Genomic DNA, 24,507 nt, shown 5'->3' with positions numbered 1-24,507 from the left:
ATGAAATGCAAATGTACATATATAAGAGAAACATAGACAGAAAATATTTAAGAGCAAACAGCAAACACTCATTCTTCCTATAAAACATTCCCTTTAGAAATAGGGAATGTCAGCATTTGGAATTCTTAAATTGTGTGGTGAAAATTTTAAATGCTCAAGTTGATAAATTATAAAGGATTGTTCATTCCTCTTAAATGAGCCTGTTTTCCAGAAGCAATCATTTTATTTCCTGAAGTCTTCTGTAGTTGTACAGTTGGTATTTGTATTACTTGGAATACGGAAGAAACTGGAATGGATCACATCTGGGTAGTGCTGTTCCTAGCTACACCACAAATCAGATTATTAAAGCAATAGTGGAACACGCAGACCAGATAAGCAAATAAAACTCCAAAACATAATCACATTAAAAGCAGGGCACTTCATTGCAGAACTCTTTATTAACATTCTTAGACAACCCAAGACTTGCCCAAATATCTCACTTTTAGGAAGTTTTATAGTTGCGAGATCCAAAGAGCCAAAAGAAAAATTTTAAATAATTGATTTTTTTTAAAAACATTCTCAGAATATTTAAATGTATGCATTTGGTCTCATTTCCTATATGTTTTCCTATGTAATCCTGATTTATTTCCTTTGTCCATTAGCTTTAAGACTATTCTGGTTGCTGTGTTAATACTTGGCAAGTGTACTGTGAAATTCAAATTTTTCAAATGGTATTTGTTCCATTACATATCCCATCACTGAAAAATTGAGTAAGCTCAAAAAGACTTGAGAGAAAAAAATATCTGATTTTAGAGTATTTCTGATTATATCCAATGCTGTATTTGTAATCTCCTAAAAAAAATTTTTATGTATGTTCGTCCTTTGCTGAGAAACCATTTTGATCATGTTTTCTCAGAAACAAGTCAAATTTTTTTTACAACTGAAAAAACACGGAAAGCAATGATGAGATTCAAAATGTTAATGTCTTTGGTGTACTGACATTTCTTTGTGTTTTATAGCACACTCAACAATAACAACATCACGCGGCTCTCAGTGGCAAGTTTCAATCATATGCCAAAACTTCGAACCTTGTGAGTATTCAGTGTCTGAATTCTTGACACATTTCTTCTTCCTATTTGTAGACAGCGCTCTCATTTTTGAAGAACATTTGCGAGATTGCACGAAAAGCAATCTCTAAAGTACAATTATGCTAAATTCTAAGGTGCAACATTTATTTAATAAATTCATTTTGAATTGGGAAAAACTGTATTTGCGTTATGTTCCTTCCATTCTCTTGTAGGTCAGATTTTACTCAAGGAGGCAGATGAATCTTTAACTGTCAGATATGATAAATTGGAAATCTTTATGCCCTAATTACTGTACTGCAAGCAGACCTAATTAAAGTAAACTGGCTCTCTAGCAGTCTTAGTAACATAAAATTAACTTTCTGGACTGAGCCCTGTGCTTTAATGTCCATTATTGTTATTTGGTTAGGATTGAGCACATCAGCTAAAAGGGGTTGAAATGATATTACGGTGTCATGGATGATTCTGGGAGTCGGGGTTTGATTTATAGTTTTACTTGTCCTTTTCTTTAGTTTGCAAAAACATAAAAGTCAGTCTGAAGCAATTTACCTAATTTAGGGAATACATTTGTCTGATATTTTATTAATGGCAAAGTGCTTTTTGGCTCTTGGAAGGGAGCCATGAGCTTGTGTCCCTGCCAACACAGAGGCGACTAACTTAATTCCTTCACTCACTGCCATTTGCGTCTTTTAATTTCAGACATTGCACTGAGTATGGGTCCCAAGGGGGCCAGAAGGAGCTAATCCCCTTTTCTGTGATTAAACAAAAAGGCAGGAAATCAGAAAAGGGATGCGAAAGGAGTATTTTATATTGAATTATTCTGTCTTGTTCAGCAGAAAATGAATGTGACCTGCTAAAAGGATTTGGTGGGCAGTTTCTATAGAGACTAATAAAGGCAAGAGTTGCTGATATTTCTAATTGGGAGCCAATTCTTTTATTAACCTTTTTTTTTTGGGGGGGGGGGGGTCTGTTGTGAGTATTTTCCACCATAAGGCAATTTACTTTCGACTTTTTTTTTTCTTTTTGCCTTTTCTCCTCTTTGTATATTCCTAAACTGAAGAATTCCATGGCTGTTTTCAGGCCCTTGTATGTTTGCTTAGCTGACAAAGAAAGGAGAGAGGCAGGACTATAAAGACTCAATTTTGTGTTAGCAAACCCAGGTTTATTTTTAAAATTAATTAGACCGGAGCTAAAAGCCTTCTGCCACTGGATTCTGCTATGCACTTGTCAAATGAAAGCAAATTTAATAAGTAAAGGCAAGAGCTCAGATTTTGGATGAAAGATGAAAAAGATTGATTCTTCATTAGAATGTATTAGTAAATCTTTCAGCTCTGATCAACTGTGTCACTTGCACTTCCTGCTAATTTAACCATATTGACTGGTTTCCTCTCTTTGTAGCCGACTTCATTCCAACAACCTTTACTGCGACTGCCACCTCGCTTGGCTGTCAGACTGGTTGCGGCAGCGGCCTCGTGTTGGCCTCTACACTCAGTGCATGGGACCAGCCCACCTGAGAGGACACAATGTAGCTGAGGTTCAAAAGCGCGAATATGTTTGTAGTGGTAAGAGAAAATTTAATTACCCAGGACTTTCTGAATACATGTTTTTAACACTAGCTTAGCTGCGATTAATGGGTATAGATTGAGGGTGGCCAGCTCCAGTCCTTGAGAGCTACAAACAGGCCTGGTTTTCAGGATCTCCATAATGAACATGCATAAAGTAGATTTTGCATACAGTGGAGGCAGTCGATGCAATTCTATCTCATGCATATTGATTGTAGATATCTTGAAAACTTGACATGCTTTTGTGGCTCTTGAGGACTGGAATTGACCACCCCTTGTGTAGATTATATTAAGCTTTTATAAGATCTAGATCATATTAGTGATGTATTTAAATTTCAAGTACTGAGTATATAATTATTTAAAACTATTACATAATCCTGGTATCTGCCAACATTTCTATTCATAAAACATTATGAACTGCCGTATATATTAGTTTACCTACAGATGGGTTCATCATTAGGCCTAATTTCATTAGTAGTAATTTACTGATAAAATACAATTTTATATTCTAGTTATATGACATTTTTCCTTTAAGCTTGCCATCAGGAAGCACATGAGAGCAAGAAAATGATGGGAGAACTTAGCTAATAAGATAAACATATAGCAATATCTACAAAAAAAAATCGCAAGGGTCTCCAGACCTCTCACTCTCCCGAAAAATGCTGTGCAGATGTTCATTGTGAATCAGAATAGCACACATTTGTCACCTAAGATTTCTGTGATAAGATTTATCCCAATACCTATATGCTTTAGACTATTGCTGACACAATGAATCCAAGTGTAAGGAAAACGCATCACTTTTCACTGACCTGCCTTTTCACAGCTCCTATTCACGGCCCCATTGCAACTGTTTTCCTAGTGAAAATAAAACCGCTGGCCCACACCAGAAGCCTCCCTTAGCTAATTTTCTTCACACTGCCCTGCTTAATTCATCTTTCCTAGTAGAAACCTGTAGGGAACCTTTGGGGAATAATGTGCCTTTTTTTGTTGTTCAAACAGTGTTGCAAATGACATCACACCAAATGCAATCTCCTTGTCACTTTTGATATCATGTAATCAAATTGGGCCAGTCAGATTGAAATAATTGTGGTTCTTTTGCTAGTATGGCTGCCTTTAGGGATTCAGGGGATTCACAGTGGAAAAGCTTAATTTCAGTAATGATTTAACTGTAACAATTTTAAGCAATGCCATAGCACTTGTATTACTGATCTGTTTGCATTTTGCCCATAAGTTATGACTTTTTTTTACATCTATTGCGGGTCAGATCTCTGGAGTCCAAAACCTTCTGTTGGTGACTCTGTTTTCCCTTTGGAAATCTCTGCATCAAACATGGGTTCATATATTTTATGACTGGAAGTTATTGTTCCAAGGAATGAAAACCTTGGTTGACAGAAGCTATTATATGCCAGAATCAAAGGAGGTCAGATTTTTACTATAGGAAACAATCCTATAATGTGGGATGTCCTATCTGTCATAAAGTTATTGATCTTATGCTTTTGTACTTCCTAAATGAACATCAGTATCATTTAGGGTCCTGCGTCCCAGCTTCTGCATAGTGTACAATCTTTTGCCACCCAAGGACTTTGAAAAAATATATTTTTTATTATAGCATTTGTACTTCTTTATACTTCATAGAGTATAAAAGTGAAAGAGTATGCTGGAAAAGTACTAAAGTTTTGCAGAAGATAGGTGACTTTTTAACATGACAGTAGCTAAGCTTAAATGCTGTCAGAGTACCAAGATATTCTGCGAAAAAATTCTTTCCATGTTAGGTTATATGGAACCATTAAGCCACCTTTAAAGGTTATGGTAGCTGGGGCGGTGTGATTGGCCATTAAAGGATGAATTTTCATAAACTGTTTGGGGTTTGTGCGCATAAAAGTATAAACGAGATCAGATTTCACGCATATATTTATGCACAGAGCGGGCTCAGGGGGCAGAGTTGGAGTTGAGTTTGGATTTATGTACATGCTTTGGGTTTTATTGAGTACATAAATTCACATGCACAAGTTAAAACGTTGCAAAACGAGTGCAACTTTGTGTGGGTATGTTTTTGTCTAATTTGGCATGATTTTCAAAATGAACTGAGTGTAATTTTGCTTTGAAACTTTGTGTAACTCATGTGTATATCTGCCACAAAAGTCATCCCCAGTGTTAGTTACCCTCTAAGAGCTGGTTCATCAAGGACTTTCCCATAAATACAGAATAGGAAAAGAGCTTTAACAAATCAGGCCCACAATGTAAGTTTTATACTTCCTGCTCCTATATGAAAGTAGAAGCCATAATATTTTAGTTGAAAGAATGAATCAGACGTCTACTTGTAACCCTGACTGGCCACTGCTGCAGACAGGATGCTGGGCTTAATGGACCTTAGTCTGACCCAGCAAGGCAATTCCTTTGCTCTGATTTCAGACAACAAATCTTCTACTAGTTAGATCAAAATAGAGTAAAATCATGATATTAGAAATTAACTAAACATTTTTTTGAATGACACTCTATAGAATGAACAAAATAAATAATAGTTATCTGTTAGATGTCTGATTCATTCTTTCAGTTCTTACTAAGAGATTATGGCTTCTACTTTCATATATTAGTAACCTTGACCACAGCCTGTGATCACAGATTCTACAGCTTAATTGTATGCTGAATGAAAAAGTACTTTTTCTGATTTGTTATAAATCTGTTAGTTTCATGGAGTGTCATAGTGTATTTGAAAGGATAAATAGTCATCTCTCCTTTATCTGTTCCCCACCCCACTCATGGTTTTATAAAGTTCTGACATGTCCCCTCTCAGCCATCTCTTTTTCTAACCTGTGTAACCCCTGATCATAGGGGAGCTGTTCCATCCACTATCTTTTTTTTTTTCTTGCTCCCTTCAACAACTTTTCCGGTTCCACTATCCGTCTTTTGAGATGGAATGACTAAAACTGCACACACTACCCAAGGTGTGATTGTACCATGTATCAATCGAGGCAGTATATTTTCTGTTTTATTCCCCATGCCTTTTCAGATCATTCTTAATATTCTATTTTCTTTTTTGATGCCGCCTCACAGTGAGTTGAGAATTTCAATGTATTGTCCACAAAAATTCAAAGGCCCTTTTTCTGAATGCTGAATTATAATATGGAATCCAGTATTGTGCACCTGTAGTTGGAATTATTTTCTCTCATGTACATCACTTTGCTCTTTTCCACATTCAATTTCATTTTCTATTCAGTTGCCCAGTCTCCTACTCTTGAAATAACCTTTGTGCAGTACCTGGCAATCTGCTACTCTTTTAAAAACTTTGAATAATTTTGTATCATCTGCAAATTTGATCACCACTCATTCCCTCTTCCAAATCATTTGTGAATGTATTAAACAGCACAGGTCCCAGTAAAGATCCCTGTGGTACTGCACTAATAACCTTTCTCCATTTGGCTCTCATGATTTTTCTCTTTCAATTAAAAATCATTGCTTAAAAATGTTAGGAGAAATAGAGAACTTTTATTTAATACTTCGTGAAAGTTTATTTTAGCTTGTTGAATGTTGAGATTCTTAATAGAATCTGAGAACTAGCAATTTTGAAAGAATCAATATTAAAATCTACGAGCAGATTCATTTGTTGTCAATGAAACATTTGAATAGATAATCACTTAATAATCCAATATAGATGCATATAATATAAATAACCTAATATATGAAAATATGTGCATATAGGTCTTCAATATCTTATAAGAAAAGGACCATGATACCACCCTGCGGTATTTGAACTTAAATTTAGTTCTATGTTTATACCAACCCAGGGTCACTTATTATCATCGGTCCCAAGTGTCTAAATGAAAAGTCCATTTTTTTAATAATTTGTAAAGATGCTTATCACATATTTGAAACTTAACTCAATTCAAAGAACCAAAATGTGTACTTTATACAATCTAGCAGGAGTTTCCTGGGCTGGTATAAACATAGAACTAAATTTAAGTTCAAATACCGCAGGGTGGTATGATGGTCCTTCTTATAAATAAGATATTGAAGACCTAAATGCACACGTTTTCATATATTATATTTCATTTAAATAGACTCCATTCTTTCTCTAAAACTGGATTGCCAACTGACTTTATAGTACACTTCATGCCTCTGTGGTTAGTGCACGGCATTGGCACACAAGATAGAAGGGTTGATTTTTGGATAAACTTTCTGCTGCTTGGCCAGTTTGAGCTGGCATAGCTGCTGAAACACTACTTCTAGTCCTTGAGATAGGGTAGTCGACGTCCTGCTCGTGTGCTGATATGTAAGCTGAAAACCACTGAAAATAGCTAATGGTAATTCTATATTCTTTTCTCTCTTGGTGACCAGCGATTGCTGCAACACTTAGCCTGTTGGAAGGGAGAGGCTGTAAGCAACAATAGAGAACATTTCTAAAAACCATTCAGAAACCAGCTCCTTGAAGACAGGCTGGATTTTACTTAAAAAAAAAAAAAAAAAAAAAAAGAGAGAAAAATGTAGTACAAGCAAATAATATAATGAGCAAAGAGCAACACTTTTATTTTCCTTGTATAGAAATGATCTGTTACTACCTGGCTCTTGCAGAATACAGCGATCTCTAGTGCTTCACATTAAAAGTTTATTGTACCCACACCCATTGTACATACTGGTTTGTGAAATATTTTATGTACAGTACAATATGTAATTGATTAAAAAGTTTTCATGCTAAGAGGCTAGCAACACTGAATATTGCATTGCAAGGTAACAGCATTAATGAGAATGTCATTGAAGCTGCCGCAGTGCCATATTGACTGCATTTTCATAAGATATGGGGCATTGCACTGTAAAATGAGAATAGAGGGAAGTGTTAAATTAAATTTTGAAAAAAGCCTTTAAAATGTATTTTATTTTTGTAGATTTGACTGGGAAAGACAGATTAAGAGCAAATCCTTGTTTTCTACTGGGTCCTGGAGAGAAGGAGCAGGTAGCAGAGTCCATGGAACGTGTCAAGAGTAGAACAGCAAAACACTTGCATTGAGTCAATAGCACAAGTTGCTAATTATGACATTTGAAAACGTTAAGAGCAGAATAAGTATGCAACTAAGCATTCATAATACTTCCTTCTAGGAAGGTTTTAATAATGGATAAGAATCTGAACCAGGTTAAAATAAAAAATCTCAACATTAGGACTGAACAGAAATGCTAGACAATAACAGCACATCCTAGTTAAAACTTTGTGATTGTGCAGATGCAGGTTTTGTCCTAGAATTTCTTCTCTTATTTCAGAGACTCTCTGCTAAATGTTCATATGTTGTATTAAAAATTGAGTGAACACAAAGAAAATGGTTGACAAATTGCCCAGTACCAAAAGGTTTCTTGTACAGAAGCCGATGTAGCGTAGATTTACAGTACGTTGCACATGAAGACCGGTTAACCTTGTGAGGTACAACAAACCTTGCTGTTTCCTATAAAAGAATTATACTGAGGAATTTCATGACCTTGAAAGATTGAAAGTGGGTAAATGAAAGAAACAAAAAGCAGGATTTAAAATTAAGTGTTGAATGTGGGTATTTATCATTAGTACTAGGTTATTCATGTTAAACAGTGAATGAACACGGACAAGTCAAAACAGTTAATGGGGGTTTTCTTTTTAAGATCAAGCAGTCTTTTCCTTCACAGAGAAGCAGGGACAGTTGTTATATGTGATCCAGTGAGCAGGCTGTACATAGTTAAGCGTTCATAATACCATGATGTCCAATATCGAATTACCAAAAGCATGACTGCACACGGAAGGAAGGTGATTCTTCACTTTGGAAATGGACACATGCAAACCTAATGTGCACTGCAGGTGGTGATCAAATTGGCTATATTTATGTATTTCTGTTTCTACGCCGCTAATACCAAAGCTCGTAGTGGCTTACAATTAAAAACATACATAATATTCCCGCCTAGCAATAGACAAAAACGGATCATACTGCACAGTTAAGTCCGATTTAAATTAGCAAATGCTTGCCTGACTAGGAATGTTTTTGGCACATTCTTAAATCCCTTTGAACACTCCATCATCTGGGGAATCCTCTGGGAGGATGTTCCAGAGCGTAGGTGCTGCGATTGAAAATTCATGCTCCCTTGTTTCACTAAACCTTGCCTGCCCAACAGAAGGAACATCTAATAGAAGTGACCTGATATGGTTATAAACACGCAACATTGCATCATCGCATTTGCCCAAGTAATGGCCAATAGTTTATGTATTAACATAGCAGCCCAGTGGAGGTCCGAAAATACCGAAGAAATGTTTTTGTTTCGGCCAACGATGAGACATGCTGCAGCATTTTGCAGTAACTGTAATGTTTTGTTTTGTTTTTTTGTTGAAGCTGGGAGGCCTAAATAGAGAGTTACAGTAATCTAATGATATTAGAAAAGCCTGTACCACTGAACGAAAATTTCTGGATTGTAGAAGCAGCTTAAGGCTCTTCAGGAGACTTTGTTTATAAAAGCCAGATCTCATAGCTGCTTTTAACTGAGGAATTCACGATAGCCTAGAATCAATTATTACTAAGCTTCAAGCCTGTGAAATAATCAGTATATCACTGCCTTCATTTCATATGTTTGGTGGAATTAATACTGTTACTACATTAGATCACTACAATTTCTGTTTTTGCCAGATTTTAGGGTAAGTGAATTACATGTAAATTGTTGCTTGATAGTGGCCAGATATAGTGAAATCATCACAGTAGTATCAGACCAGGAAGCGGCCAGCAGAATATAGAATTGTATATCATCCACATAGGTTTGGTATCCTTCACAGACTATGGCCATCAACTGGCAGATAGGAGCCAAATTAATATTGAATAATAGTGCTGATCCATGTGGGACGCCCATGCGTATAAGGGAACCAGTCAGAATTGATTTCATTAGTCTTTACCTGTTGACTAACAGTCAAGTAGGACTGGAACCCCCTACAGACAGTACCGGCGTGCCACTTTCCCTCACCCGGTACAGGAGAATCTTATGATCTATAGTGTCGAAGGCTGAGGGATGTATCTAGCATAACCAGGACATATCCTGGACAGGATTCAATTCCCCTCCTGATGGAGTCCAAAAGAGAGAGCAACAGAATTTCTATACTTAGAGTGTCGGAAGCCAAGGTGAAATTGGTTGACTCTATACATTTTAAAACTTTTAACCACAGAGCTCTACATGTAGAATCTATTGTTCAACTAGCACAGAGCTTTAGGGGCCTTGAGTATATTATATAAAGCTGCTGCTTCCTTCTAGTTTTCACTACCTTAACAGTTTACCATTGTGTGTCTTTTTTTAATGCATGACTGTTACTAATCACATCTTCTCTCCCTGTTATTTTTTTCCTCTGTTCATATCTTCCAGATGAGGAATAAAGCAAGTTACATGTCTGTTTTAGTCTTCATATGCAAATTCGGTTAACTTTTGTTGACTGATATTTGGGACTGCCTTAAAAAAAAAAAAAAGTCACAATTACCTTCCTCTTGGGTCTCTGCCCATGGATTCGGGTGCTCGTATTTTAATATTCCAACTTGTAGCTTTTTAATCTTTTCTTCCCCATCTCTGTTCTGGCTGTGTTTGTTTTCTATCACTGTGAAATAGATAAGTAGAGCAGGAGACAAGTGTCTCGCTCTTCAAAAGAAGTGGAAAGTTGCTTAAGCAGTTGGTCTAGTGAGCCACTTACAATATCCATTTGTACATTTAATTTTTGCTAAGTGCTTGGTTTTATTAGTGGATGTGCCTGATTGAATTTACAAATAAGAGTTGCTCTCCATAAGAGATTACCTTTTATTGCACATCATTACACTGTAAGCAGTCCCAAACCATCAGGTCAATACAGTAAAGTGTGGCCACGGTTACCCTGCTCCTAACCTGCTTTCTACTCACTTTTCGGCCGCGTTAGTCCAACCCGCGATTCACTATCCCCTTTAACCCATTCTTACCGCCTCTTTACATCACCGGGTAACCCCTTCCGCCCGCGGCATGTATATTGCATGTAAACGATCGAATTAGCTATTCCCTCCCATACAGTAACGCGCGCCCCGACTATCACTTTTTTAACCTGCCGTTTTGCCGCGCGTTTAACCTGCTAACTTACCGCCTACCCTTACCCTTGCATTAGAGGCAGGGGTAAGGGTAGGCGGCAAACTTTCCCCCAGCCCCCGCTCACCTGCCCTGGCCGCGTCCATGGGTGCTGGTCTCCGGGGCAGCCCCAGTCCTCTCCCCTCCTCCCGAAGCAACAAAAGCGGAAAAAATCGAATAAGCGGGAAAAAAAAGTAGCAACGAAGTGGACGGTTCTCCTACGCTCGGGATTGCCAGTCCTCTCTCCCCTCCTCCCGAAGCAAGGCTGCTTTACGCGCCTTGCTTCGGGAGGAGGGGAGAGAGGACTGGCAGTGTAAAGCAACAAAGCGACTTACTCTTCTTGCAGCCCCCCTCCGGAGACGGACATCGGCGGAGACGGACCGCGGCTCCCCTGCCTCCAGCTGCCGGCGAAGACAGATGCCTGCAAGGGCGAAAGCGGCCCCTGTGCGTGCAATTGGGCTGCTCAAGGCGTGACGTCACGACATTTGGCGTCACGGCATGTGACGTCCCGCCTTGAGCGGCCCAATTGCACGCACAGGGGCCGCTTTCGCCCGTGCAGGCATCCGTCTTCGCCGGCAGCTGGAGGCAGGGGAGCCGCGGTCCGTCTCCGCCAATGTCCGTCTCCGGAGGAGGGCTGCAAGAAGAGTAAGTCGCTTCGTTGCTTTACACTGCCAGTCCTCTCTCCCCTCCTCCCGAAGCAAGGCTGCTTTACGCGCCTTGCTTCGGGAGGAGGGGAGAGAGGACTGGCAATCCCGAGCGTAGGAGAACCGTCCACTTCCTGGTACCTGACATTTGAAATGACAGATACCAGCGTGTCCGTGAAGTGTTAGGCCAGCGCACCCAGGATACTGTATAGCGCTCTATACAGTAAAATGGGTTGCGCGGGCCTAACGCTTCACGGATGCTTCTTGGACGCAGCTTGCATTTGCAAGCTATATACATACAGTATCAAGTGGTAGGTGAGCCGGACTGTGCGTGCGGCAACTGCAGGTGCACCCGGCACTAACGCAGCTCTTCCTACCGCTCCTTACTGTATCGGCCTGTATGAATGTAACTTCGGTATCAAATTTCTATATTAATTTATCCTAGTGTTATTTTATGGAGGAAAAAAAGAACCAAGTCACACTTCAAACCAATGTTCTTCTTTTGTCCAATTCCAGGTCTCCTTGAGAATTAAAAAAAAAAAATCAAAAAATATCTACACTTGATTCAAGATTTCATAGATGCTTTCTAGAATGACTTTCATGTTCCCCATGCCCCCATTTCCTTTCCTCCCCTCCCTCACATCCCAAATATAACTTCTCTGGAGTTTTTTTCCCCCTGCCTAAAGTTGCACAAAATTAGTGTCTTTGGCAAAAAAAAAAAAAAAAATGAGCCATTTCAAACTTTCGCCAGCTTATTTTATTTTTTTTTCTTTAATTCTACTTTTGCCCAGAACTTAAATCTCACCCATCATATACCTTCGCCCACTTTTGACACCAGGGCAAATCAGTTTTTAAATCTATAGCACTGTACGCCTCTGAAAAGGCACCATAAAGTCTTTCACGCAACCAAAATAATGCAAGCTTTTTCTGACTACACCTGATTCAGGTTTTGAGATGCTAATATGTGCTGCATTTATTAAAAACAAACCAAAAAAAGAAAAAACAGAATCTGAGCTTAACTGCTCCTGTTTTGCTTCATGCACTGAGAGAGCTATTAAATAGTTTGGAACTGATTCGGACCTTTGAAGACACTTGATTTTTCTGTCTGCTTTCTTAGGTAGATTCCCCGAGGCATAAGTGAAACAGATAGTAACGCCTTCTAGACTGTTGTGGTATAGAGAGTAGTACTCTACAACTTCACTAACATCTGGGTTATGGGAGAGAGAGCCAAGATGGTGGGGGGAGGCAGGTGGAAGGGGGGAAGGGGGGAGTTGTTCTCCTTACATCAGACATGCAGAGGGAAAACAAAACAAACCAAGGCTCTAAAAGTTCAGCAAATGTCGCTTCCTGCCTTCACAGTTCAAATCCTACCTAGGCGTGGTGAAAGAGAATGTATGCATGCTTTATACCCAGCTTCAATTTTACACAGTTGCTGACGCTTCTTAAAGCCAAGGGGCCCAGATTACTGTTGCAGCATTTCACTTCTCACTTCATTTTTTTTCATAGGGCTTGGGTGAAGAAAGGATATATACATTGGATGCAATTTATAAACAGATTTAGGACCTGATTTACTGCGGCTTTTTTTTTTCTATTCTCTATCTATGGGAAAGAAAGTGCAGGACTTCAGGGCTTAGAGTCACAAACTTAGTTTTAATCATAAAAAGGGTTTCTTTGAGCAGATTACGATTGCTAGACCAAACATTGTAGCACATGGTCTTTGGAAGACACATTGATTTTATGGTTTTTTTCTACCAGCTCGCTGTATTCTTCAAATTATTATATTTCATTATAAAACACTTTAAAACTGATTTTCATCATATAGGCACACTCGAGGATCATAAACATGTATTTGAAAAATGTATCTAGCTTTTATCGGAGTCAAATTCTAGCACGCATTCTAGTGCTTTACTTTTACAGACATGTATTCTGTTGTCTGAAGGAGATTTTTCACTGCAAGGACACTGTGGAACCTTAAGCAGCTGACTATTTAAGAATGAACTACTAAAAACTGTAAATCACTTCTGTTTCCTGCTTTTTAGGGAACAAAAACGTATATAAGCCTTAAATAAATCAAGTTGATATTGCAACGTAACTATTTAAAAAAGAAGAGTATAACTTTGGATTACGTTGAGCATAAAATTTGTGAATATTTGCCTTCCATATGGCTGCTGAGACCGCCAGCATACGATAGCTTTGCTAGTTGATGCATCTTCAGTTTGAAGCATAATTTTATTATTTATTTTGTTTTAACCGAACCCAGTATTGTGCATGTGTTTTCATAAGCTGTTTGTTTGCAGGTAAAAGTGATGTGGTTGACATAATGCAGGACTTCCCAAATTGTGGGCCAGGACCGTCAAATACTAACGCTACCGTCAAATACTAACGCTACCAGGTCTCTTCAGGCGCTGGTAGCATTAGTAGTGGAAGGAAGCGTGGGGCCTGTAAGCCAGCCTGCACTTGAAGCCCTGCAGTGACCCCCAGCCTTGCCGTGAGTTTCTGCAGTAACAGGAAATCCGCATGAGGGAAGGATCAGGGCTGCTGTAGGGCTTTTGAGCTTGCACCATCTCTCAGCCTTTGCTGACTTGCAGATTGTTGTCTGGCTTCGAACCAGCAATGCAGGAAGGGGAGAGCTGAGTGTGCACAGACTGGTGAAGATGGCTGCTGCTCCTCTCTCTCCCCCATCACCCAGCCAAGAGAAAACTGTCCTCTGTCATCATTCTGCCCTCGCTTCCCCACTGGTTGTCTTCCTGTTTTGGCCTGGGACCCAAAAGGAAATGTTGCTGACCCTGGCCAAAGGGATGTGTGAAGGGAGGGATCAGATGCAGGAGGGGTTTGAGGGTTGGATCGGGTGGAGGTTGAGAGAGGGGGAATGAAATTGTCTGGGGGGGAGGTAAGAAGGGATCAGCTGGAAGAATGTGAGAAGGATTGGCGGGAAGAAGAGAAGGTGAGAGAGGAGATGGGTGACAGAGGTTCAGTTGAGTTATAAGAAAAACTTGGGATGAGAGGATCAGATGGGGGGAAGTGAAAATGGCTGGAAGGGTAAGAGAGAGGGGGGGATGAGCTGGGGAATGTAAGGGGGATGCACTGTAGGGGAGGTGATCAAAAGAGGTCTCTTGGAGGAGTGGAAGCTGAGAGAGAGGATTAACTGGAGAATGGAGGTTGAGAAGGGGTTAAGCTGGATTGTGTGGGGAGAGAATCCATACCCTTGCTAATTTGTTTTGTTTGTTCTTTGGGGTCTTGTGAATTTTCAAGTGCTAAAATTGGGGTCATGTTGGCTAAACGTTTGGTAAGCCTTGATATAGCAGAAGACTGGACATCTAAATGGCAAATGCAATTTAATGTGGAAAACTGAAAAACAATGCACATAGGGAAAATTAATCCCAAATGCAATTACACAATTCTGAGTTCTATGTTTTGTCACCCCACCCAAGAAAGGGGCCTCTGAGTCCTTGTGGACAGTACCTAGGGTCCTTTATTTTCAGCTTTTATTTTATTTTGTCTAGGAATTTCAATGTTATAATACAAAAGAAAGTTAAAAAATTAGTTTTCCACTGATTTTTCTCCTGTGGGTTATAATAGTCATTTTTCCACAGATTTTTTTTTGTTATAAATTGAAATTTCAAGGCAAAATCAAATAAAATTGAAAAAGAAGGCCCCTAACTGAAGATTTAAGGTTTTTGGCTCAATGTGTCAGCAGTCAAAAAGGGAAATAAAAAGTTAGCAATTATTTGGAAAGGAACAGAGAACAAAACTGAAAATATAATGCCTTTATATAGATCCAAGGTGCAACCACACCTTAAGTACTGTGTGCGGTTCTGGTCGCCACATCTCAAAAAAGACAGCAGACATAGAAAAGGTTCAGAAAAGGGTGACAAAAATGATAAAGGGGATGGAAAAGCTCTCTTATGGAAAAGGGTTAAACAGATTAGGGCTCTTTAGCTTGGAGAAGAGACAGCTGAGAGAAGGAGATATGTGTGAGAATTATAAAATCATGAGTGGGGTGGAACCGGCAAATAGGGAACAGTTATTTACTCTTTAAAACAGCACTAGAACTAGAGGATAATCCATGAAACCTGCATCCAGCAGATTTAAAACAAATCGTACGAAGTATTTTTTTCACTCAGCCAACAATCAAGCTATGGAATCTGTTGCTAGAGGATGTGGTTAAGGCAGCTAACACACAGGCCGATGCTATTCTGCAAATTCGACGCATGCCCATATCCCTTAATGCAAAGTGAAGGTTAGCGCATCCAAAACGTGCGTCCAATCAAGCACGTAGGTAATAGCACTCAACGCACGCAAATACATGTTGATGAGGCTGTTATCGATTTCCCCCTCCATGCAAAAAGAAGCGTGCCGGAGCTGGCGGAGGAGCCCAAAAAGTGTACAGAAAAGCAGAAAATACTGCTTTTCTGTACTTCCTCTGACATATCTTGGCAATATTAAGTCAGAGGAACTAAAAAATTAGTCATGTCTCAAAAAAAAAAAGAAAAAAAGTGTGCCGGCGGCCAGGTTAGGAAAATGGGCACTCTAAAATTGAGCATCCATTTCCCCAAGTGGCTGAAGCCACCTCTCCTGGGCACCTGCTGCTGAGGGCAATTTCCCCTAGCACCTCTTTTTACCATGGCAGTCCATTGCATTTATCATTGGGCACCCCGGAGAGGTGAATCAGCGCACGTTAAGGGGAGCGGGCACCCAATCATGAACGCCCCTTTAACGCGTGCCGATATTGCATCGTCCCGATAGGGTTCAAAAGAACAGGATAACTTCCTGAAGGAAAAGCCCATAAACAATGAGTAGCAAGAAAACTTGGGGAAAGCCCATGCTTATCCCTGGGTTGAGAGAAGTCAACTCTTTGGGTACGTGTGGCTCAGACTGACCACTGTCTGAGATGGGATGCTGAACTCAGTGGAGCTTGGCCTGACACAGTATTGCATTTATGTTCTTATGACTTAAGTATTTGTGTGAGTATATATTTTCATCTCTCTATATATTGATATAGATATCTATATCTCATATATATAAAGATATATATATCTATATAAATAAAAATGTAAATGTTCGTTTGTTCAAAATTTTAAATCTCCGAACGTTTTTCACAGATTGCTTTGAAATTTTGACACAATGTTGCATTCGAATACGCGCGTGTTTTTATATATCTATATTATATAGATGCCACACCTGAGACAGGTAAAAACATGCTTTTTGGGGAAAACAGCACCATCTGTTGGACGTAAAAGCAACACACACTATCTACAATATAAATGGGCTCTTACCGACGGACCGCAAATGCACAGTAGAGAGCAGCTCTACCGCGCATGGGCGGACCATAGAGCTCTGCACTATGTGCTGGGCGTCACAGAGGGGAGGAGAAAAGGGCAGACGAGTCGCCGCTCCGAGAAAAGGCTCAGCCCATTCCTCCGCCGCTGGGGAAGGGGGGAGGGAGTAGGGACTGCCGGACAGTTACACACAGAAGGAGGAGGAAAGGGTAAAAGAGTCGCTGAGCCAGTCCGTCCACCGCCGGGGAAGGGGGGCAGGGAGTTGGGACGGCCAGAGCAGAGCTAATGCGCATTGTGAAATTTAACCAGACTGAGCCACGGCTGAGCATGGCCGGGTACAGCTAGTGTGTGTGTGTGTGTGTGTATGTATGTGTGTGTGTGTGTATGTGTATATATATATATATATATATATATATATATATATATATATATATATACTTGTGTGTGTGTACATATATATATTATAAATATATACATATACCCATATATACACACACGCACACACACACAGAAGTAGGAACCAGATAGAGGGCAGTCATCCTGTCTGTAGCTCCTATGCGTCCGGTTTGAATTACACGACTTTCTGGCCTTGTTAGATCTGAGTTGACCCTTCTGTGAATTCTACCTCTGCTACTTAGTTTGCATTAGAATGCATTATTTGAACATAAAAGCATTAACTTTGCCATTGAGTTCTTGACATGAAGTTGGCTTGTTGCTCTGTTATTTCTATTGAAAACGTCCTCGCTGCTGTGATAGTCTGTGGCACTAAAGAAGACTTTTTTTTCCCTCATGAAAACTGTTAATTTATAATTGAACTAGATTTTTTTTTGCTAGTGCCATATTCTTTCATTATATAGCTCATTTAACAATCTGTTTTTACTCTCAGGTCACCAGTCTTTCATGGCTCCTTCCTGCAGTGTCCTGCATTGTCCTATTGCGTGTACCTGCAGTAACAACATTGTGGACTGTCGTGGAAAAGGCTTGACCGATATTCCAACCAATCTTCCAGAGACTATTACTGAAATGTAAGTTAGCATTATTTTTTGCTATTGCATAAAAAAACAAAATCATTTTTTGTACTAATATGCTAGTCCAGGCTCATGGATTTTTAAATTAGCAACTACTGTTGCAAACATTTGAGGGGTCAGTTTTCAATAAATGATTGCTGCGTAAGCTTGGATGAATTCTCTGAATTTAGGTACTCAGATTTTTGGGACCTCAGATAAGTGGCTAGTGTTGACTATCAATGTTGAGTACCTAATTTTGTTCCCCCCCCCGCTTCAACTTTACCCCTGTAGCTGCCTACATTTTAGGCGCCTAAATTTAGATGCCTAGTGAAATTAGACTTCTAAATGAGGGTGCTCCATCCTGGTCAGTTTTCAAAGGTGTTAATTTACTCCCAATCAAGCCGATTCAGTATGGTGCGCTCAGGCCGAGCGCACTGTTAGCCTGCGTTTGGACGCGCATTTTCCACGCGCTATTATTACCCCTTATACAGTAAGGGGTAATAATAGCGTGTGGAAAATGTGCGTATAAACCACCCAAAACTAATAGCGCCCTCAACATGCAAATGCATGTTGACGAGCCTATTAGTTGGTCCCGAGCGATACAGAAAGTAAAATGTGCAGCCAAGCCGCCTGTAAAATTAAGCGTCGGCTGTCAAACCTGCTGACAACCGCCGCTTCTGCCAATAAATAGGCGCTAGGGACACGCTAGTGTTGAGGATTACCTAGTTTTTATTTGTAATGATCAGTGAGTGGCACCATTTGTGAGGGTAGTCTGAGGTGAAGCTTTATATTGTGTTTGTATGTGTATGTAAATATATATAAAAATAGAGATATAGCTAGATATATATAGAGATATATATTTGTGTGAATATTTTGATCATATTGCAAGTAAATGCACTTCAAATATTTAAATGTCTCAATATTTCCCTCTTCTGTACACCACCTTCATATTTTCTTTGTATCAATACAACTGTATGAAAGAGATGTTTTATTTATATATATATTGTATAATATTTAATGGAAATGTGATGTCCTTTATATGTATATAATATTCCTTTATATGCATATAATACTCCTTTATAAAGGAGTATTAACATCACATTTCCATTAAATATTTATACAAGTTTTTGTTTGTTTTTCTTACAAATATTGAAATAGTGTCATACCGAATATATTAAAAACCATATCAACATCACCCCAACAAGCTGTTAAACCACCTGGAATCTTATAATGAAGTTCTCTTCAAGGTCTATCGTGTTACAGTAATATGTTTTAATGGATGATTGTAAATACTGGATGAATGTATGGGTAGTGAGGTGAGCTCTTGGTATGAATTTTGTGTGACATTCACTGTTAATATAATAGATAATGGTTGATGTGGTTTTTAATATATTTTGTTTGACACTATTTCAGTGATATTTGTAATAATAAAAAAAAAAAGTTGTATAATTATTTAATGGAAATGTGACATTGATGGTGATACTCCTTTATATGCATTTATTTTAATGTATTGAGTATCCACATAGTGAAAGTTTTTTAAGGCCTCAGATCATGTTATATATATATATATATATATATATATATATATATATATATATATATGTGTGTGTGTGTGTGTGTGTATAGGTATGTATATCTATGCATATATATACATACGTACATAATTGTGCGCACACACATACCACAAGGGATTTGAGGCAGGTATTTTTTCATGGAAATAGCATTCCAGAATCTAGAGCAAGAGGTCATGATATCAGATTAGTTGGGGCTATTCAGGAGTGATTTTAGTGTTTCTTCACAAAAAAGTGATGAATGTGCAGTGGAGGTAAAAGCAGCATTGGAATTCAAAAAGACCCGGGATAGGCAACAGGAATTCTTAGCAATGGGAAAGAGGTGTAAAGTAAAGGGTGAAGTATTGCAGTAAGTAGTAAAAAGAATTTACAGAGTAGATGGTTTGGGAATCCCTTATCATTCATCAGATTTTTAAAATTTCCGTTTATCAATGTGGTGCGGTCTAATGGTAGAATGATGACTGTTTATATGTTCTAAAGATGACTACATTCATTATAAGTGGCAGATTTTCCACTGAACTCATAATAAAATATGCTAAGCATGTTTATCATCTTTTAAAGATAATTTAAGCAGTTTAATTTGCATATGTCAAATCTTCATAATAGTGATGCTTAGCTGGTGACTGAGGAACCCGTGCATGATTCTCGAGACAATTAAAGATCAGACATTAAAGTAAACGAATGTGTCTTTGGAAGCTGACTGCCTGATAGTGTGGCTGAGAGACAACACTTCGGGCTCGCTGCTTTAGAGAAGAGATCCTTTGGGAGGAAAGGACATAGCAAGGCTGCTAACAAAATTACAAAGACGAGGTGATGGAAGGACGTGGCTGGCCTGAAGCAATTCAGAGCCACAGGGAAGTTTATTATATAAATTCAGATGCTTTATCAAGCACTATTATAATTACTTATGGTATAAACAGGATACCAGTATGCAAAATATGTACTTAAGCTTATCTTTCCTGACATATTAATTTGAAAATAATTAGCATGAATTAACTTCCTCAAACACTGCAAACCCTACAAATTGACTAACAATAAATAGTCTTTATTGTAAAGTTACAAAATATTTGTACTGTCCATAGGATGCATGTATAATATATTGCTCCCTGCAGTATGAAACAAAGACAAAAATAGATATGTAGAAGAAGAGTGAACTAGTAGCAGATGCAGAAAATCTGATAGGCAGATTGTTTTTGTTTTCATGAGCAAGAACAGGCTACTATGAATGAAGTTATGTATTTTGATCATAAGAGTTGTAATTTTGTCATGGCACCTATAGCTGAAGGTTATGGATTTTGCCACGATGAAACAGGCAAGCACCATGTAAGATCAAAATTGAAAAAGCAAGGACTTGCTTTCCGAAAGCTGAAATATTCTTATTTTAAAATGTTTTGCATTAAATGGCTGCGTCAAAATTTGGTGGTAAAAGAATGGACTGCAGAGAACAGGCCTTAGGAAAAGTTGAAGTGGTTATATAGTTTGAGGACGGGAACCAGAAGTTGGCAAACCAACTCAGTAGAAGATTGATTTCATCTAGCAGCATACTTTTGCAAAATTAAATGAAACCTGTGAAAAACATTTAACTATATTTATTTGTTTAGAAGTACTTCTTACCCGTGCCCTCTGAGGTTTCAGATGGGTTACATAGAAAACATGCATATAATAAAAACAAAAGAAATCATGGAAATACCAAGACAAACAGATTGACCTAAGTAAGCACTACTAAAAAAAGATTAAAGCTGGAATATTAAGATGCTGCAATGAACAGGAGGCAGGACTTATTCTTGAAAGTGCTGCTTAAATAAAAAGAATCAAGACTAGTGTCAATAGAAAAAGGAATAATGTTTTCTAGGCCATAAGTAGAATATGCTGAACGATTAAATAGATAGGAAATAATTTTTATTATGCTATTCAATCTTTTAAGAAACAAGCTTTCCAAACTACCAAAATTCCTTTCCTGGCCAACATTTTGAGAAAGAGACTTTAGTATAAAATATGGGAGAAAAGTAAAAACTGCAGAAATCTTTCTGTAACAGCTGTAACAAAGATGTAGTATATATTATTTCAAACAAGTGAAAAAACAGCTTTGCCAAATCCTCCTCTGTTACATAAGCAAGGTATTCTACATATTAACAAAAAATTAAAATGTACACTGAATACTATGCTGCAAGTCACAGAAACTGGGAGCCCAGTTATATCACATGTGCGTATATTTCTAGGCATTAGGAAAATCTCCATGTCCTTTCTCAGTGCTTTTTATGTTATGCACCTCTTGTTCACAAGTTGCACAGCAATTTTGAAATTGAAAATGAATCATCAGTTCATGAAAACAGGTAGAGTTTAAAGCTGCCTGCAGTCCGCTATCATTTAGTTGACTTCAAAGGAGCTGGTTACGGTCCTCCTGCAACCCCCGCCACCACACTTGCGTTGGCCGTGTGAAGCGGCAGATTAAACAGCTCACACTGCGCATTCCCTAAGGGATAAAGTATCAGTGCAAGCAGATGACTTAGACCATGCAGTCACCCTAGTGTGTGTACATTCTTGAGAGAGAGAAATAGGACTTCAGGTTTTTTGTTCTGTGAGCCCAGTGGCGCCTCCAAGTTGTGAGGGCAGTGCATTCTGCTGTTGCCGGTAGCTGCAGCAGCTCGGTGGATTTTCTTGGGAGATTTTTTAGATCCACAGAAGGAAGTCTGTGCTGCCAGCAGCTGAGAAAATTCGTTTGGCGCCCTGTCTTGCAAAGTACCATAAAACATAGTTCCTGTCTTCTGTTTTGATGGCGTGAAGAATATTAAAAAAAAAAAAAAAAACATATTGAGTTAGGAAGAAATCACGGTACATAATCCATATTTTTCTGCTGTGGCAATAAGTCTGACCATTTTTATTTCAGGTTTTATTTAATTTATTGTGCAAAAGCAGCAGGAATTATGATGTTACTATTTTTAACCAAAATAGCTCCTTTATTTGCCTTAAAACTGCAATTTATCCCCATTATATTTTTCTTATTCTATGAGAGCCATTGCTGAACAATAATTTTGCCTTTACATTTTAGATTTTTGCTTTTTATTTTCACTAGTTTTCTGTCTTGCTTGAGCACATGGTTTTATTTTCTTAGTCACTTCCAACATTTGCCCTCACACACACACATCACATTTTTTCAAGGTTTTTTTTTTTTTTTTTACCATATAACAAATAAATACAGATGAAATTGAATCTTCATTTGTGTCTGCATTTGCAAACATGCCCTAATTATAAATGACTAAATTTTGAATTATAGCTTTACCTCTTGTGTGTGATATACATTCATAACTCATGAAATAAAAACAAACATGTGTATATAACTCCATGACATGGTGTTTTTAAGCTTGATGTCACATTTTATACAAACTGCACAGATGTACTGTGTAAAGATATATACAAAGAGAGCTCACACGTTATGGAGTTATTTTGTAATATTTAATCAAAAAGAATAACGTTTTTTTAAAAATCTGGGTGGTTATGTGCTAAATTAATATATGCAAGCAAACTGAGACCCTTGTATAATAAGATGTGTGCTGACGTTTGTGCACATATTTACTTATATTTTCTTTACTCTCTTGTAATTTAAAAAAAAAAAAAAAAAAAAAAGTTAATTCTCAATGCGCTTAGCTTATGATGTGCTAATGCATTGGGAGTTTAAAAATACCTTTCATATTAATCTGTAAATGTCCACAGATTTGTATGCATAAAACATACTTCCTTGAAGACAACACCAGGTTTAGCCTCATAGATGACCACTGGCCCCAGAAACCTTATGTCATCTTTGACCAGCATTAAAACATGAAGGAAGCCTACGCAGCTCTCTGCATTGGGGAATATAGCTAATTTGCCTGGAGGTGTGCTAAGTTGTAGGCACAGTTTTACCACAGTTTCTGTGCACACTTGTGAGCTAAACTGATTCTTAAATTAGGAGTAAAGTTATACACACACAGCCACATGTTAACATGGGTACAGCCGAGTACACCTTGTTACATTGGCCTATGACTGTTTTTAAAAGCTTCTGTCAGCAAGAAACAAAAGTAGAATAGAAGTGGAACAGAGATTCTCAGCAGAGTGAATCTTTGAAGTGTAGAGGTCTGATAAAACACTAGCAAACATACATTTTAGCAACTGAAGAATGAATTGGTTTCCTGTTGTGCTTTGGTGGAGTCTAGTTTAACATTCAGTGAAATTGTTCTGACTGTGAGGCCTTGCTTCTGCTCTCCGTTGATGGCTTCTCTGTAATGCAGAGGTTGTATGAAGAGCCAGGGGAAAGATCTGGAGCACCGAGCCTTTAGTATATGGAAGTATCAGGAGCCAGCAAATACCTCTTTGATGAAGAGTCTGGGTGCGTTTTTAATAGGGTAGTCTTTGAGCTAAATGTGCTTCAATGCAAAGGCTTAGGGACTCTGAATAATTGTTTCTTCAAATTCCAAACCATCTTAGCAATGCAAGCTTAGAAACAGAAAATTTCGTTGTGCAAGGCAATTACTCTTGGTCCAATTACTACTGCTCCAGCACCAGAAAACCTTATTGTCTGCCCAGAGTACACTACAGTTCTCATAAAGCTCATAAGGAATTGCAAACAACAGGATCAGAGAGAGTGAACAGAGAGCTTATCCCTTTGCTAGGCTGGTTTTTCAGTTTCCTTTAAGTAGATCCAAAGAACCTTTTTGGTAAGATTTTAGATAGGCACAATCATACAATCTAAATCCGAGTATTTACAAAGAGAGTGAAAAGCAAGTCAGAAATGTTACCTGGTAGGGTCACGCTGGGTTGCTCAGTGGTAGTGCTGTGCACTGCCATGCAGAAGACCCGGGGTTGATTCCCGCACCAGGCCTTCAGCGTCCCATGTTAGCTAGGAGGGGGAGGGGGTCCTAGTCATTGCACCACAGCAACACTTAGTGGTCGGATTTAAGGCCCATGATTGCAAGCTTCTGGAAGCAGCTCTGACTGAGGACTGTTGCTGGAATGACTGGACTAACTGAATTAAGTAAGAGAATATGCAACAAGAAAAAAAAATCCCCATGTAATTAGGAATGCAAGCTCATGAAGCTGGATCCTCATCCCAAATGGAGGAAGAAACTGCCAGTTAAAAAAAAAAAAATAAATAAAATTTCATTTAGTACAAACTTTTCTGTGACAATCTTCTTTACTTGTATAATTCATTTATGTTGGACCAAGGTTGCCTTTGGGCTTCTAAATCTTGTCTGACAGGTATGTCAAGGTAGTAACAGTGAATAGAGGGTTGCAGCAAGTAACTGAAAAATAAAAGACCTGCTGGAAATAGTAAAGATT

The 24,507-nt window shown here is 38.5% G+C and overlaps 1 protein-coding gene across 1 annotated transcript in view; it reads left to right on the top strand.

Moving 5' to 3' along the window:
* SLIT2 (slit guidance ligand 2) overlaps positions 1–24,507 on the top strand; it is a 749,523-nt gene that overhangs the window by 526,077 nt on the left and 198,939 nt on the right. The window contains 3 exon segments of the mRNA XM_029590345.1: positions 999–1,070; positions 2,463–2,626; positions 17,503–17,641. Coding sequence (XP_029446205.1) covers positions 999–1,070; positions 2,463–2,626; positions 17,503–17,641 — 375 coding nt within the window.

Source organism: Rhinatrema bivittatum, chromosome 1 (assembly GCF_901001135.1).
Source record: "Rhinatrema bivittatum chromosome 1, aRhiBiv1.1, whole genome shotgun sequence".
NCBI classification, from domain to species: Eukaryota; Metazoa; Chordata; class Amphibia; order Gymnophiona; family Rhinatrematidae; genus Rhinatrema; species Rhinatrema bivittatum.
This window is presented reverse-complemented; position numbering and strand designations above follow the sequence as displayed.